The sequence below is a fragment of the Lepidochelys kempii genome, chromosome 4 (genome assembly GCF_965140285.1).
Source record: "Lepidochelys kempii isolate rLepKem1 chromosome 4, rLepKem1.hap1, whole genome shotgun sequence".
Lineage (NCBI taxonomy): Eukaryota > Metazoa > Chordata > Testudines > Cheloniidae > Lepidochelys > Lepidochelys kempii.
Window position 1 is genome coordinate 71,179,959 of NC_136383.1, and position 17,013 is coordinate 71,196,971.

General features: G+C 44.2%; 1 protein-coding gene across 4 annotated transcripts in view; it reads left to right on the top strand.

Annotated features, from left to right (window-relative positions):
- GALNTL6 (polypeptide N-acetylgalactosaminyltransferase like 6) overlaps positions 1-17,013 on the top strand; it is a 935,360-nt gene that overhangs the window by 802,811 nt on the left and 115,536 nt on the right. For all 4 annotated transcript variants that reach the window (XR_012158633.2, XR_013635712.1, XR_013635713.1 and 1 more), the window contains 2 exons: positions 3,708-3,893; positions 10,254-10,437. Coding sequence is in view for 1 of the 4 variants with exons in the window: in XM_073341635.2 (XP_073197736.1) it covers positions 3,708-3,893; positions 10,254-10,437 (370 nt within the window). In the remaining 3 variants the exon portion in view is untranslated. The remainder of the gene's footprint in view (positions 1-3,707; positions 3,894-10,253; positions 10,438-17,013) is intronic.

Sequence of the window (17,013 nt, forward strand, 5' to 3'; positions counted from 1 at the left end):
TCCTTTGTTTTCATACAAAAAAATCACAGTAAGTTTAACTAGATTTCTAGGTGGAGGTGGGGGGTGAAGTGATCGTTGAGTTGTGGTAAATTTTCAGAATTTCACAGAAGCACTGTACCAACTAACTTTGGCTTGATTTACCATGGAAATTTGCAATTCTCAACAGCATTAAAGCTGTTCAATTTCTTAATGCTATAGGGTGATTAAAACTACTACAAAGAGAAAACTGGCTCAGAACCCTTTAAAAATTCTCTTATGCTGCTGTAAGGCACATCTGTGCCTTTGTTCTTAGGTATTGTTACCTTTTCCTGTATTCTTATGCTCAAAGAATAACTATGAAGAGAGCTCCTAAAAGCCAAGGAAGGAGTGGGGTAAATATACACTTTAAAGGGTCTTACAAGTGGAAACAAAATGTTTCAAGGATAACTTTGAATTTAGGAGTCATGATGCTGAATCCAGGTGGTTTGCTGACAAATCATAAGCGTGTACTTCTTGAGCAGGTAAAGAGAGTATTGCCAGGGGTGTGATTAGTGTCAGCTGGTGCCCAAGATAAGTGCTAGGGATGTAGGTAGTAATCTACACACATCCCTGCTTCTATGAATGGAGGCTGATCATACTTTCAAAGTGAAAAATTGGGACAGTCTGCAAAGTCAGGGGGAGGGAGGCAGCTTCTTTCCACCTCTTTCAGAATTTCAAAAACTGGGACACTTTACAGTCAAGGAGAAAGCAGTATGTATCCTTCTTCCATCCTTTTTATTATCCTCTCCTAGCACCAGTCTCTCTCCCTCCAATCTAGATCTTATCCCACCATCTCCTCCTCCCCCAACACACACACACAACCAATTTGCCCACATCGTCATTCACTATTTGACTGTTACCTCCTGCACTCAACCCATTCTCTTCCTAGTTCAGTACTGCTCCAACTCAAACTCCATCTGCTCAGAAACACCTACAGGCCAATTCCTCTTCATAGCTCAGAACTACCCCCTCAACCTAAATGGTCTCAAGCTTAGAAAACACTCATCCCGACTCGTACCCCTCCAGGTTAGACATCTCATCCCCAGAGTCAATTCTTCTTTTCTGACACTGAGGCTCAGAAGTCCCCAGTTCCAGCCTGTGGGTCTGCAAAGGCAGAAACAGAGGCAGCAGAGAGCATGGGGAGACAGCTGTTTACTCTGCTTAAGTGGGGCTAGTGCCACACACCTGAATTTCCTGCTCTCTCTCTCATCTCTCTGCTGCTTGTGGTAGGGTAGGAAGGACTCTGGTGTCGTCAGGTGTAGTGCAGCCTCCACAGTCCACCAAGAGTCTCCTAGTGGTACAAGGTGGTACTGCATATTTGCCGCATTGAATTGTGACAATACTGGTGGGGCTTAGTGCCTAAAAGCCAGGAATGATGTTTATATCCAGCCGAAGCTCAGTGGAAAGGATATGCTTTTGCTGTTAATGCTTCTGCTATTGCTGTATCTGTGCTACAAAATACACTTGTTGAAGAACAAGATGGACATCTGAATGCTGTATTGTTACAAAACCGAGATAGTAGTGCTATTAAATGCTAAGAGCATTCTCCACCATAAAAATTGGTAAAATAAAAAGATCAGGACTTGTTGTAGCCAGTATTCCAATGTTAATTCAGCTGCCCTAGTTACCAAGAAACAGAGGTTCAAAGGAAAAAGACCCCTGAAAAAAATCATTTTTCAGAAGTCCCTGTTTTTTCCCCCATAGAGCATAAGGAATAAAGAAAAAATGCTCTTTTTATACCACATCTGGTAAAGCACTATTCTTCAGATTAAAATCCTACATGCCCAAAGCAAACTGTAAAGGCTATATCATAAACCCCCAAAAGTGGTTTAGAATGGAAATATCCATATATCCTTTGTTATAGAAGCCTGGTGAGGGATTGCTTAAAGGAGATATGTACTGGAGAATGTGCTTCTGCAAATTTTATTCCCTTGCTAATGGAACTTAAAGAAGAACTGTGCATCTAAGTGCCCCATTGTACATGCAATTACCCAGCCTGTATATGGCCAGTGTAGGCTTCTTCAAACAATAGGAAGCATCCTCAGATTGAGGTCACTGCTGAATAATAGGCCTTTTTCATAGAATATCAGGGTTGGAAGGGACCTCAGGAGGGCATCTAGTCCAACCCCCTGCTCAAAGCAGGACTAATCCGCAATTTCTGCCCCAGATACCTAAATGGCCCCCTCAAGGATTCAACTCACAACCCTGGGTTTAGCAGGCCAATGCTCAAACCACTGAGCTATCCCCCTCCCACCACCTTGATACCTGCATAAGACCAAAACAAAGAAATCTTGGTTGATGGCAAATTTCCTACTATCTATAATAATATAGGGCCTGATCCAAAGTCCATGGAGACTATTGGGAACAACAGCATTCCAAAATAATTCCAAATTCCACAGCATAACAAAGACAAACAATCAGAATCTTAGAGTCATTTTTGATGTGCATTAGCTTGTATCCACTAGCATCAGTAAATGCAGCCAGAGCCGTCCCTTGGATAGGGCAAATTGGCCGGTGTGACTGGCCGGCACAGTTGGTCCTGGAAGATGAATCTGTCACTTCCGCAACTACCCTGTTGTTGGCAGTTAGCGGGAGACAGCACCCGGCTCGGCCACCCGCGTTTCGGTGCAGCAAGTCCCCCGACCTGACCGGAGCCCTGAGCCGCCGTGGCGCTATGGCCAACGATAGCCCCAGGGTAGGCACCGGCAACTGCCAGCAGCAGCAGGTGGCCCACCGGCCCAGCCGCTGATGCAGAGTGGAGCCCTCAAGTCAGCGGGGGCTGATTTGTCCCGGGCCTCTCATCCTCCCTAGAGACGGCCCTGAATGCAACATGTCAAAAGTGCTAAGTATTGGAGACCAAGCTTTTCCCTCCTCCTTTCCCTGCCAAATAGTTACTGAATTTATTCAGAGCAGGAATGAACATGACAAACTGAAGTGTTTCATCATAGGCAGTGGATTATTTTCCCGATTGTAGTATTTTCAGTAATTTATTTACGGTGAGGCAAAACTGTAGGAGGTGATTTCACTTCTATTGTTTATTTCTAATTAGAAGAAAATATATTCCAAATGTGCTGTTATGTGATGCATACACAGTCAGGCTAAACAGACAGAATAGTACAGAATATATCAATTGTTGTACTTCTACAGCTTAATTTTATTTGCAAGGCAGCCATCCATTTGCTTCAAGCTCCTAGCCAGTTACCACTTGCTAGTTTATTTGCCCTCCTCATAAAAAAATAATTTAGTCATGCTGATTTAACACTTAATTTTTAAAAATTGCTTTCCATGCATCTTCTTACATAATTAATAAAAGTAGAAAGCCTGCTTGGAAAGGGCATTGTTTGAAAACCATATGTCAGGATGATCATCTGGCCTTGGGCTGCAGGAACTAGAGAATGGGTGAACATTCTGCAGTTGTTTTGGCTGTGATTATATGGTGCATGGCAACTTGCCAGTAGCAGTTAAGTAGCAGTAAAAGGTCTAGAATGTCAGTGGTTTCCTCTGTGTATTAGCACAAAGATCATTTGCAGTTTAAGAACCATCTCAGAAAGGGTTTACAGCAGATACTGAAGGATTTGAAATTACAAGAAATAAAAGGGCGCTGAATGCTTATAGTGGTATCTGCACATGCCCATTCTTAGTTTGGCCCTCCATGGCTGACACCTCTACCCTTTTCCCCTTCTTTCCAGAACACTTGAAAGAGAAGTTGGAGGAGTACATGGCCCGTTTTGCCAAAGTGAGGATTGTGCGCACCAAGAAACGAGAAGGACTGATTCGGACCAGATTGCTGGGAGCCTCAATGGCTAAAGGAGAAGTCTTGACGTTCCTGGACTCCCATTGTGAAGTCAACGTGAATTGGCTACCTCCATTGCTTAGTAAGTGCTTGAACATTAATTGGCCATTAATGTCAGAACACATGGTATAGTTCCAAGAATTAAACTTGTGCCCCAAAATAAGCAGATCCTTGCACTATATAAAAAGGTTAGTACTGTACTGCAGGTGGCCTGTGACAATTCTGATATCCCACACACAGCATGAGATTTCTAGACCTTCATATACAATACACCACTGATTTTTGCTGCAATAATTGGACAGATATATATACTGGTTACCTGGAAAAAGTCTGTATAAGAAAGAGCTTGTTTGTTTGACAAAACACAGGAATCTGAGCTTCTTTATTCCAGAGATGACTAGTATAACTTCTGCAATATAGTTCTGCTCTCCCATAGCTTAATTTCCTTTTTTAAAAAGAGACCTCTAAATCTAATACTAGGTAAGGAATGTACTGTAAACCTAAGAGCATTAAGTAATGTTTGGTATGCACTATTGTACTCCTTAGTCTTCCACGGTCCACTAAATCAGCTTTTGTTGTAAATATATCCCAGATTTTGGAGTTAAACCCAATAACTGCATTCACAATAGGAAGCTCAGAAAGGATGATTTGCTATTTGTTGGATTCTAGCTGGAACCAGCGAAGCTCCATTAGTCAAAGCATGGGAAGAAACAGTTGTAAGTAGTCTAGGATTTAAGTCAGGAAATAATGCTCCCTTCCCTACACACTTGACTACTCACCCCTCCAGAGAAAGATGAGTAGTGCTTCCTTACTTGAGTACAGACAAGAAACTTTTTTTCTTTTTTTCAGTAAAAGCATCTCTCATAAGGATGGCAGTTTAGCCTTTCCTCAGTGAATGGTATTATGTCTTGAGTTTTGCTGCTGGAACTGGTTTTGTGGCAAAACATGCTGATTAAACATATTCAAGCAGCAAAATGCCTAGTTCTGTTTCTGAACTATGCAACATAACCCAGAAGGCCAATAAACAGTCTCCCTAAATATCCCTGTCAGATCAGTACCAACATAATTCACAAAATTTAAGCCCATATGCTTTCTGACTAGAGTTACAGGGGCACCATTTAGGGAAGGCAGGAGGAGACCCCGGGTTGGGTTTTTTACCATATTTGGGTGAAGTTCTCAGCAGGGGGGAAGATGCAGCCCTTCTCCTCCCGTTGCCATCTGCAGCCATAGCATTGCCCCTTGCCCCTGACATGGAACTGCTGCTGGCAAAGCTGCTCAGGACTGGGAGCCTGAATCCCAATCTCCTGCGCAGAGCCAACAGGGCCTCATGTTGGGGTGTCCCCCTCCCTCCTACCCATTGTGTAGCCAAGCAAGCAAAGCATGCCCCTCATCACAGCTCCTGCCTTGCGGAGCTGCCACCACTGTGCCAACTAGGGACTGAGCGCACAGCCAGCCCCAGAACAGCATGCCCCCCTCGGACACAGCCCCTCTCCATACCCGAGCTACACCCCTCCCAGCCCCTAGCTACCCCCTGCCTGCACCCTGAGCTAGCCTCTCTGCACACAGCCCCTAGCTATCCCCTGCCTGCACCCTGTGCGGTTTTCAAACTTTTTGAGTTGAGACACACACACTCTTTGAGTTATAATTTTTGATTGCATCCCCCCTATTATTTGAAAAAAAGCCTGACAGCTTTCAGGTGCCTACATAACCTTTAGAATCACGGTTAAAGTTGCCCCTTACCTACCGAAATCTGAAATAGTACCCCTGTTAGGGTACCCAAATTATGTATCCAGTCTATTCCCTAGTTATCACTTTTCCTTATTTTCAGCATCAGCATTAACCTTTTATTAAGAAGCGCACCATCTTCATGTAAAATTCAAGCTGCTGGTCGTGTGAAGGAGCACAGAGACCAGTAGACTTCCACAAGCTACACGATCAGGTCACTGCTGAAACCACTGGATGAGCTCACCTTATCTAGCACAGATGGAAGTCTTCTGCCTGCTGTTGAGGTTTAAGGGTTAACTGGGTGTTGCTCAGTGCATCCCTCAACTAGTGCAAAAATCTTTATGCTTCTGACCTACTGAGGCCTAAGGCTAGGACGTCCAGGTGTCTGGTTTTTGACCAGAAAGTCAGGTTGAAAAGGGGACCTGTTGGTGCAGATCAGACCGGACACCCAAAGTCCAGTTACTGAGGGGGGGGGGGGAGGCACCAAGTCATCACCTGCACCAGCCGCTACTCAGCCAGGGCTGCCTCCTACCTGATCGGGTGGCTGCAGATCCCAGCTCCAGCTCCACGCAGGGAGAGCAGGAGAGGGGAAAAGCAGTGAGCAATGGGGAAAGAGGAGTGAATGGGGCGGGGCCTTAGGGGAAGGGGCAGGGCAGGGGTGAGGCCTAGGGGAAGGGGTGGGGAAGGGACGGGGCTTTGGAGAGATGGGGAAGGGAAGGAGAGGTTGCAGAATTACTGCTGGTGTGTCTGGTTTTTAAATATTACAAAGGATAGGGTTGCCAACTTTCTATTTGCAGAAACCAAGGATAGAGTTGCCAACTTTCCATTTGCAGAAAACCAAACACCCTTGCCCCACCCCGCCCCACCCCTTCTCTGAAAGCCCCGCTCGCTCACTCCATCCCCCTCCCTCCGTCACTCACTTTCCCCCACACTTGCTCATTTTCACCAGCTGGGGGTGCAGGCTCTGAGGTGGAGCTGGAGATGACGGGTTTGGGGTGCAGGAGAGGGCTCTGGGCTGGGGCCAAGGGGTTCGGAATGTGGCAGGGGTTGGGGTGTGGGCTCTGGAGTGAGGCTAGAAATCAGGGATTCAGGGTTCAGGAAGGGCTCCGGGCTGAGACACGGGGGTTGGGGTGTGGGAGGGGGTGAAGGCTCTGGGCTGGAGGTGCGGGCTCTGGGGCGGGGCCAGAGATGAGGTGTTTGGGGTGTAGGAGGGGGCTTCGGATTGGGACAGGTGTGTGTGGGGGGAGTGGGCTCTGGGCAGCGCTTACCTCAGGCGGCTCCCAGGAAGCTGCCGACATCTCCCTCTGTGTCCTAGGTGCAGGGGCTGCCCCCGCAGCTCCCATTGGCCACAGTTCCCAGCCAATGGGAGCTGCGGAGCCAGTACTGGAGCAGGGGAGCAGCACATGGAGCTTTCATGGCCACCCCTAAGCCTACGAGCCAGAGGAAGATGCCAGCAGCTTTCTGGGAGTCACTCAGGCAACCTGTCTGCCCCACTGCAGGCGGCCAACTAAACTTTCAATGGCCTGGTCAGCAGAGCCAACTGGGTCCCTTTTCAACCGGGCATTCCAGTCAAAAAACGGATGCCTGGCAACCCTACCAAGAATCACCCATTAGACCTGGAACTTGAAACAGAAAATAAAGCAAAGCAAACGTAAGATGAACAAAAAAAAAAAGTTTCAAGGGCAGCCTGCACTATGTCTTCCTAAAGGGAGGAATAAACCATTTCAGGACCAGTCTTACTCCCTTTAAAGTAAATGAAAAGTTTCTAGTTGCTTAAATGGGAGCAGCATCTGGCCCTCTTATTGACAGTGGTTCTAAATACCTATTTGTACATTTTTAACCGAAGGATGCACCTCGTAGCTCTTTTAACGCCTCCTGCATTTTTTGAATGATTCTAGATGAAACTCTAGTGAAGCAGATGGCACATTTGGCACTTACTGCTCTGATGCTGCATCCACAGGGTGAGCTAGGCTGCCCTTATTATGTCTGAATGGATCTGCAGAGCATGTTGAAAAGTCCTGACAGTGAGACAAACTCAACTGTGTTCTAGTGTGAAGGTTTTCTGTGTTTATCAGCCTGCCCTGCCCCTATTTCTGAACAGTTCCTCTGGTTGAGACCTCACAAATACTAGGGCTGAGAAAAGAATAATCACTTAGGGTTTTATAACATGAGAAAGTTGCAACATTTTAAGTCAAATTGTGTTTTAACTGGTGCAAGCCCATGTATGGAAACTTTTAATACAAAATAAGAGTGGCTTATTTGGGGTTAGCTTAAACTGATTCCTAATTGATCTACACTAATCAGAAATAAGCCACCCTTATACTGAAATGAGCGTCCACACAAGGTTTGTTTGCTGTGGTTTAACCAGATCGGTTCAAAGTCACTCCTTTAGTTAACGCAGTGTAGTTGTAGCCATGTCGGTCCCAGAACATTACAGAGACAAAGACCCGCCTTCTACCTTTAGTTAAAGCAGTGCAGTGTTCTCATATAGACCAGGACTTCTCTCTCACCACAAGAGCAGTATAGCAACAGTGAAATGTTCTGATTACTGGCACATACGCTTTTTGGTTTGGGGGGGGGGGGGGGGGTTTGGTGCATTTTTTTTAAATGCACAATTTAAAAATGAACAGATTTTGTTGAAACTTTCCAAAAGAAATGGCCTCTGGGCAAAAGCTGAGCACAGAAATTTTCAGACAAAAAGGAATTTTGAGAGAATTATGAGCAGTTGGAAAGGGAGTTACACTGGATTTCAACCATAGCTCAGCTGTCATTACAGTACCTCTTCAAGTGTGTGTGTGTGTGTGAGAGAGAGAGCGCAGTTACTCTCAGCCCTTCTGCAGAAGGCTGATCAATTTGAACGGTGGATTGGTATTTCCTCACACACGCACACGCAATAATATGGTTCCATCAAGAGCCATATTGCCATGAAAGAGCCCTGTAAATGGGCTGGCGGGCTGCCTCCTGAGCATGCCCTTATGGTTTGAGATCACTCTTCAACAGTCCTGCCTCAGTTTTCTCACGTCTCTTCAACTCAGGGCCCCTGAAACTACGAGACAAACTACGAGACAACACACCCCTCCTTGGAGCTGAGTTTATTAACATAACAAAATCAATCCCAAAACAAAAGTCCTCAAATCTTCAGCAACTCTTTCTCATTCACTCTGTCTTTCACACTGAGGTTTCCCCTCCCTGGAGTCTTTTTTTCCTGAAGACTCAGGGTTTCCTGCTGGAGCTTACTCACTCCTAGCAGTCTCTATAATGTTTCTTTCCCTATTCTCTCCATCCCCCCAATTCTCTGAAGTGTCCTGTTCCTCTTTATAGGAGAATCAGCTCCTCCTTATCCAACTGGTTCTACTAATTAAACTGTACACCTCATCCCAGGTGTGGTAGGCAGGGCTACTTGTATGGGGCAGACCACTAAGCTTTAGAGGGGCAGGCTACCTCACTACAGTGCTCTTGAGGGAGGAATGGGTTCCATAGATCAGTGCCACACTTGCCAGTATTGCAGGTTTGAAGGAAGATGATGCCAAGGTGAGTGAGTACCACTCTAACCCAGTTCTCTCTATGCTTATCTGTGCCCTTTTCTGATGCAGAGGGTTCCAATCCTGCCATCTGTTCTCAGGGAGAGGCTTCTGCAGGTTCCTGGAAGGGATAGGCTTATGCTAGTAAGCCACCTCTCTACCTGCCCAATGCCCCCAAACCCATATGCTTGAGCTTCCCTCCATCTGTGAAACTAGAGGAGAGCATCAGAGCCAAAATGTCATAATCCCATGTTGACTGTTGCCAGGACTGCCATTGAAAAAAGATGGTATTAAAACTGACATGGTGGTGGTAATTAAGTATAATACTACCTGGCGCACTAGTCCATGTTGTTACTTTTAGTAATTATATCCTAATAATAGGAAACCTCATTACAGCTTTTTAGAGGAGGCCTGCAGATTTTTGTGAGATAATTTACGTGTTTTTACTGTGTTTCACCATTAGAGGGGTAAGTCTGAAAAGACGACACAACTTCCCGACGTAACCATTTCACGCTACTGGACATCTCAGAGCTGCCCCTTTTCCAAACCTCAAATGAGGAAAGGTGGGAAGTTGAGTCTCACACTGACACTTCTCAAAAGAGAGAGGGAGAGAAAAGAATACACTGGAGCCTTCTTCACTCCTCATAGAAACGAGCAATACTTTTTTGCATGTTGTTGCTTCTGGCTTTGGAGTCCACCTTTAATTTTCAGTGTTTGAATTAGAAACTGGTGCACACTAAAATGCCACAACAGCAGATGCAGAATTACTGCGAGGTCCTGTATTCATACATTGAAACACAAATAAATGGGAAAGCATTTCCTCTTCAAGTTCCCACTGTACAGACCTCACACTAAACAAGTAGTGTTTTTATATTTTACTTACTGGCTAGTTTCTTTGTTGACAGATTGGGGACAGCCCAGAGTAGCAAATGACAGAGATATAGATGACTGGACTTCTCTGGGTCTCACTGGGATGTGACTAGCTTTAAAGAATTATAATTGCTTCTAATCAATGCCCAACTGCATTAAGTCCACTTTAGATAAAGGTCTGATGCAGATTTGAAAAGTGAAATGATTTGGGGGCCGTAGGGAACTAAGCAGGCAATCTTCAAACTTCAAAAAACCTGGGGGATTTGTAATATGATAGATGGCTTGACTAGACATGCCATTTCCTATTTTCTGCTTTCATCTTTCAGACCAGATTGCACTAAACCACAAAACCATTGTGTGTCCCATGATTGATGTCATTGACCACAATCACTTTGGCTATGAGGCACAGGCGGGGGATGCCATGCGAGGAGCCTTCGACTGGGAAATGTACTACAAAAGAATACCGATTCCTCCAGAGCTCCAGAGGTCTGATCCCAGTGACCCCTTTGAGTAAGTAGCAGTAAAGGGAAGAGTTCGAGCAAAAGGCAGAGAGAGCAAATAAGGTAACTGTGATAACAGAAACACCAAGCCCAGGGCTTTCTAGACCAATTAGCCCTAATTAAAGGTAATAAAAGCAAAAAGCCACAAACGGCAGAACAGTGAGAAAAGGTCAGTGTAACAAGTTATGAAATAGCAGAGGGTGTGCTTGGATGCACAGAGTTTCCTTGCCTCTGGCATGTGTCAGCAGGATGTCGGGGAGGAGGGCAGGGAAGAGGACTTTGTGCGTAAGAGAGAGACCAAGACAGAAACACATACTTGTAGTTAGTGGGAAAGAAGAGTTGGGAGAGGACAAGAAATAAATGTGACTATAGTTATTGTCGTCTTATTCCTCAGAATATTTCCGGAACATACTTTAGTTTGATTCTTTTGCTGAAGATTAATGCAATAGCTGCACTAATAGCTGAGTCCACATTCTGCTAGAAAAGGCTCTGTTTATGATGGATGGTATTGCTACTGTCTATGTATTGCTATCATTTAAACACAGTCCTATCAAAGCAGAACAATATCAAGCTGATTTGTAAATAATATCTGATAAGACCTTGTCAGATCCTGGTATTGTATGGATCAGATAATTCATAGTAATGACCTACTAGTCTCCACAAAGCTGGATCTATTTTTATTTTATTTTATTCTTGTCATGTAAGGACAACATAGGATTTATCCTCATCAGCAGAGAGAGAAACCTGGCTTAGTTCATTAAACTTTCAGAATCAGTCATGCAGCTCACAACCCAGCAGGGCTGGCAATGAGATTTGCTCTGATGCTCTCATTGTCCATTACTGAAACTCAGCATTGTATCTAGACCTGCCATTCAGATTTGCACAGTCTAAAAACATCAAAAAAACTTTCTCTGGTCTCAAAGCCCAGCACTACCTAAAACATTGGGTCTGATTTGTGCAGAATGCAGCACCGTTTCTGTGGATTTGACAGGTTCTGTCCCAGGGGGAAGAGATGCTGATTCCTTGGGCTTATCTTCACTGCAAAGTTAAGTTGTGTTATAACTAGATTGCTCCAGTTATCTTGACCCTGTCTGCACACAAAGTCCCCTCACTCATGTGCAACGGTGTCAGAGCAACCACAATTTATTAGCTGCTAACACGACTACTCTGTAATGTGGATGCAGGCTAGTGCTGCAGCACAATGCTCAAGAGCCACTAGTCCTCCAATGCCTTCCCACTGGGAAATGTACTACAAAATGTACTCCCGATGCCTCCTATGTCCCTTGGACAGTCATCTTTGCTTGCCATCTACCTATTCCCTGCTTCCAGACCAGAAGTCACCTAGCACTTTGAATAGTCTAGTCCAGATTTCGAGCCCCACCTTTACACATGGCTTCCACCACCAGCAATTGCAGTCCTCCAGCTCTTGTTCAGAGCTATTTTTTGTAACACTTGCATTTTTCTAATGTTTTGCAGTACTCAACTCTCAGAGGAGAGAAAAAAGAAGAATTAAAAGGGAGACATTAAATCAGTATGTTCTATTCAAAACAAAGAAATAATTAATGCATCTCCAGGCAGCCCTAGCTTTTATACTAGCAAGTCAAAGGCAGGTTTTCACTGTTTTCCTGTAGTCAATAAAATGGCAAAAATAAGCACTACAATATGGCATAGCAGATATTATCCTTAGAGTAATGGCACCTGTAAGTCCCTATATAAACTTTTGAATTTTTTTGGATTCCAAAGGGATGGGTTAGAATAAAGTTCTCCATGGTTAAATATACCATTTAAACAATATGCAGACTGCTTCTGCAAAAGTTAATGTGTTTTTTAAAAGTTTATATCCAAAACAATGGTAAAATCTGGTAACTGAAGAAAGATGAGAAATGGTGTGTGCATTTAAGACAAAAACAAAGTGCATTGGGTGAAAAACAACTCTTGTGTTTATTCACTATCTTTAAAAATATTATCTTTGTATAATGTCTTTTATAAAGAGGCATCATAAACAAGGACAGTCTACATGGTATATGTAGTCTAGTAATGTCAAAACAACCTGTAACACAGGCACAAGACAAGTAAAATACAATATCATACATATACAGGCAGCTTCTTTAGATGCTGTAATCTATAAAGCTGCCAGAGCCTTTCCCCACTGCCAGAGCCTTTTACTGTGGTGAGGGAAAGGCTCTGTCTGTGGGGAGACAGCAGAACACTATACTGTTAAAAATAGCAGTGTAGACATGGGAAGCACATCTTGTAGACAGCCTCTGTGGGGTACATATCCTAGGGTTCAGGTGCATCTTTACTTGCCTAAGCAGTGCCTCACCATCTACATTGCTATTTATACCTGTGCTGTGTGTACTCTACACAGTATCCAAGTGTAGACATGATGGTTGGCGGGGGATGGGTTTTTTTTGCCAATATAGTTATATTGGTACAAGCCCAAGTATGGACACAGTTATATGGGTACAAAGTGTCTTATAACAGTACAGCTTATTTTCCTTCCCATATGGAAATAGCTATCCCAGTAAAAACATCTTTAAATCAATACAACTGTGTCCACACTAGGGGACTGTCATAAATATAAAGGGAAGGGTAAACCCCTTTAAAATCCCTCCTGGCCAGAGGAAAAATCCTCTCACCTGTAAAGAGTTAAGAAGCTAAAGGTAACTTCGCTGGCACCTGACCAAAATGACCAATGAGGAGACAAGATACTTTCAAAAGCTGGGAGGAGGGAGAGAAACAAGGGGTCTGTGTGTCTGTTGGTATGCTGCTTTGCCGGGGATAGAACAGGAATGGAGTCTTAGAACTTTTAGTAAATAATCTAGCTAGGTATGTGTTAGATTATGATTTCTTTAAATGGCTGAGAAAAGAATTGTGCTGAATAGAATGACTATTTCTGTCTGTGTGTCTTTTTTGTAAGTTAAGGTTTTGCCTAGAGGGATTCTCTATGTTTTGAATCTAATTACCCTGTAAGGTACCTACCATCCTGATTTTTCAGGGGTGATTCCTTTACTCCTATTTACTTCTATTTCTATTAAAAGTATTCTTGTAAGAAAACTGAAGCTTTTTCATTGTTCTCAGATCCAAGGGTTTGGGTCCGTGGTCACCTATGCAAATTGGTGAGGATTTTTACCAAACCTTTCCCAGGAAGTGGGGTGCAAGGGTTGGGAGGATTTTGGGGGGAAAGACGTGTCCAAACTACGTTTCCCAGTAAACCCAGTTAGAGTTTGGTGGTGGCAGTGGTTATTCCAAGGACAAAGGATAAAATTAATTTGAACCTTGGGGAAGTTTTAACCTAAGCTGGTAAAAGTAAGCTTAGGAGGTTTTCATGCAGGTCCCCACATCTGTACCCTAGAGTTCAGAGTTGGGGAGGAACCTTGACAGGGACTATGCTGTACCAGTATAGTTAAAGCGGTTCAAATTTGCAGTGCAAACAAGGTTTTACACCTTGTGTAGTTATAGAGCTCTGTGCAAAGTTTGCACAAAATGTTACTCAGTCAGAATGGTAGCATCTGACACTGACTGCCTTCATTCATCACAGATGTAAATTACTACACCAGGTGCAAGGAAGGATTTAATCAGGCCTGTAGTACTTGGCACCTCTGAGGTGATTTGAGTTCTCTTGGTTGCAGTAGACAATATCAGGTTTGATCCAGTGTTTACCAAAGGCAATGGGAGTCTTTCTGTTAACTTCCCAGGGACCACTACTTTACATCACAAACTGGGAGGCAGAATACAAGGTAGCCATAGGGCTGCCACCTCTGAGGTACAAAAGAGGGGCCATTCTGAGCTAGGAGAGGGGAGTACAGAAGTGGGCAGCAGTGTGGGAGACAGGAGGTGGCTCCAGGAGGCGGAGCCGGGCCCCTGCTGAGCAGAAGCAGTCACCCCATGGTGAGGAACAGGGCACAGTGAAGCTGCTGACATGAGCTCTTTTTGCTCTCTTCATCGGCTTATTGGTTAGGTAGGAAGCAGTGGCTGCTTAGAGGCTCCTGACGGAAAGCCATGGAGCAGCAAGGACAGAGGGTGAGCAGCATCACCACACAGGAGGAAAAGGAAGAAGAGATCCCACTAGCAGCTGCTCGAGAGGTGACTCTGCTAACAAAAACCAGAACTTCTAATGTCCTGGAAAGGCTTCTATATTTCTTGGAACAGCTATCTCAAAAAAGGGGCAATCTTGGGAAAACCTGTTCCCTCTAAGCTGTGCGCGTGTGCACTCGCACACAGATCCTAAACCCCGCGCACATGGCGAAACACCGCATGCACAAAAATTTGCACAGAAGTATCATAGAATCATAGAATATCAGGGTTGGAAGGGACCCCAGAAGGTCATCTAGTCCAACCCCCTGCTCGAAGCAGGACCAATTCCCAGTTAAATCATCCCAGCCAGGGCTTTGTCAAGCCTGACCTTAAAAACCTCTAAGGAAGATTCTACCACCTCCCTAGGTAACGCATTCCAGTGTTTCACCACCCTCTTAGTGAAAAAGTTTTTCCTAATATCCAATCTAAACCTCCCCCACTGCAACTTGAGACCATTACTCCTCGTTCTGTCATCTGCTACCATTGAGAACAGTCTAGAGCCATCCTCTTTGGAACCCCCTTTCAGGTAGTTGAAAGCAGCTATCAAATCCCCCCTCATTCTTCTCTTCTGCAGGCTAAACAATCCCAGCTCCCTCAGCCTCTCCTCAAAACTCATGTGTTCCAGTCCCCTAATCATTTTTGTTGCCCTTTGCTGGACTCTCTCCAATTTATCCACATCCTTCTTGAAGTGTGGGGCCCAAAACTGGACACAGTACTCCAGATGAGGCCTCACCAATGTCGAATAGAGGGGAACGATCACGTCCCTCGATCTGCTCGCTATGCCCCTACTTATACATCCCAAAATGCCATTGGCCTTCTTGGCAACAAGGGCACACTGCTGACTCATATCCAGCCTCTCGTCCACTGTCACCCCTAGGTCCTTTTCCGCAGAACTGCTGCCTAGCCATTCGGTCCCTAGTCTGTAGCTGTGCATTGGGTTCTTCCGTCCTAAGTGCAGGACCCTGCACTTATCCTTATTGAACCTCATCAGATTTCTTTTGGCCCAATCCTCCAATTTGTCTAGGTCCTTCTGTATCCTATCCCTCCCCTCCAGCGTATCTACCACTCCTCCCAGTTTAGTATCATCCGCAAATTTGCTGAGAGTGCAATCCACCCCATCCTCCAGATCATTTATGAAGATATTGAACAAAACCGGCCCCAGGACCGACCCTTGGGGTACTCCACTTGATACCGGCTGCCAACTAGACATGGAGCCATTGATCACTACCCGTTGAGCCCGACAATCTAGCCAGCTTTCTACCCACCTTATAGTGCATTCATCCAGCCCATACTTCCTTAACTTGCTGACAAGAATACTGTGGGAGACCGTATCAAAAGCTTTGCTAAAGTCAAGAAACAATACATCCACTGCTTTCCCTTCATCCACAGAACCAGTAATCTCATCATATACAAAAATACAAGTACAAAAATACAAGTACAAAAATTTGCACAGAAGAAATTTTTTGCACACACAGCCTGTCAAAAATTAGAGGGAACATTCGTGGCAACCCTAGGCATTTTGTGCTAGGTCAGTTCTTCCATTCAGAAGTACTTTCTTTCCAAGAACAAAATGGACCAAAGCATTGCTAAAAAGCAGCGTGGTTTTGCTTTGACTAGCTATTATTATTTTGTCATTCAAAGCCAGTACTGCTTTTCTTTATGCAGAAAAAATACAGCTTCTACTTCACTTATTTTCACAGGCTGAAAAATATCTGATGCTTTTAATACATAGCATATGACAAACAAGGTAAACATTACAAGCCTAGACCATCCGAAAGTTAATTGACCTTGACAGTTTTTGTAGCAGTAAAGTTGAACCATTTCCCTTTAGGTATGTGTGTACTGACATTAAAGGCAGATTCAACCAACAACACACTACTATTCTGTGAGCAGTAGGGATTTTATTTTTATTTTGTTTTTTGTTAGGCTAAATATTTTGCCATTGGTATTCTAATAGCTGTACTTCTTGCCAACCGTTTCCGATCTGAGCAGATTCTTAATGAACTGAGAAATTGCCAACTTTTTAAATAAGATACCACTAGTTAATAGCTATGTGATTCAAAAATGGTGGTGGTGGTTTTTTCTTTTTTGTTTTGGTTTGTTTTTTCTCCCCTATTGAAGATGCTGGCACAGTGTGTGTTTTAGCATGGAAGGTCACCTCAGCCTAAGATGTGCTGCACATCAGAAAGCAGACCACAATACTGAAGACTAAAGCACAGCTTCTATATTATTTGAACAAGAGACTTGCGTTCTGTCTGCACACAATCAAAATATTGCTGCAGTGGACACAAGCAGAGAAAATTGTGTGAGTAGCCCCTAACAATTGGAACTGTTGTCAGGTAGGCTTTTGCTGTGACGGTATTTGGCAGCTTGCTGAACTCCATAGCCAGCTGAGCTGGTAACTTTGGAATCAAAATACTTTTGTTTTTGTTTTTACTGTCATCCAGTTTGGCAGTTGATTACGTATGACAGTTGCATCTTCTTACTGGACACTGTATTTCTGTATAAA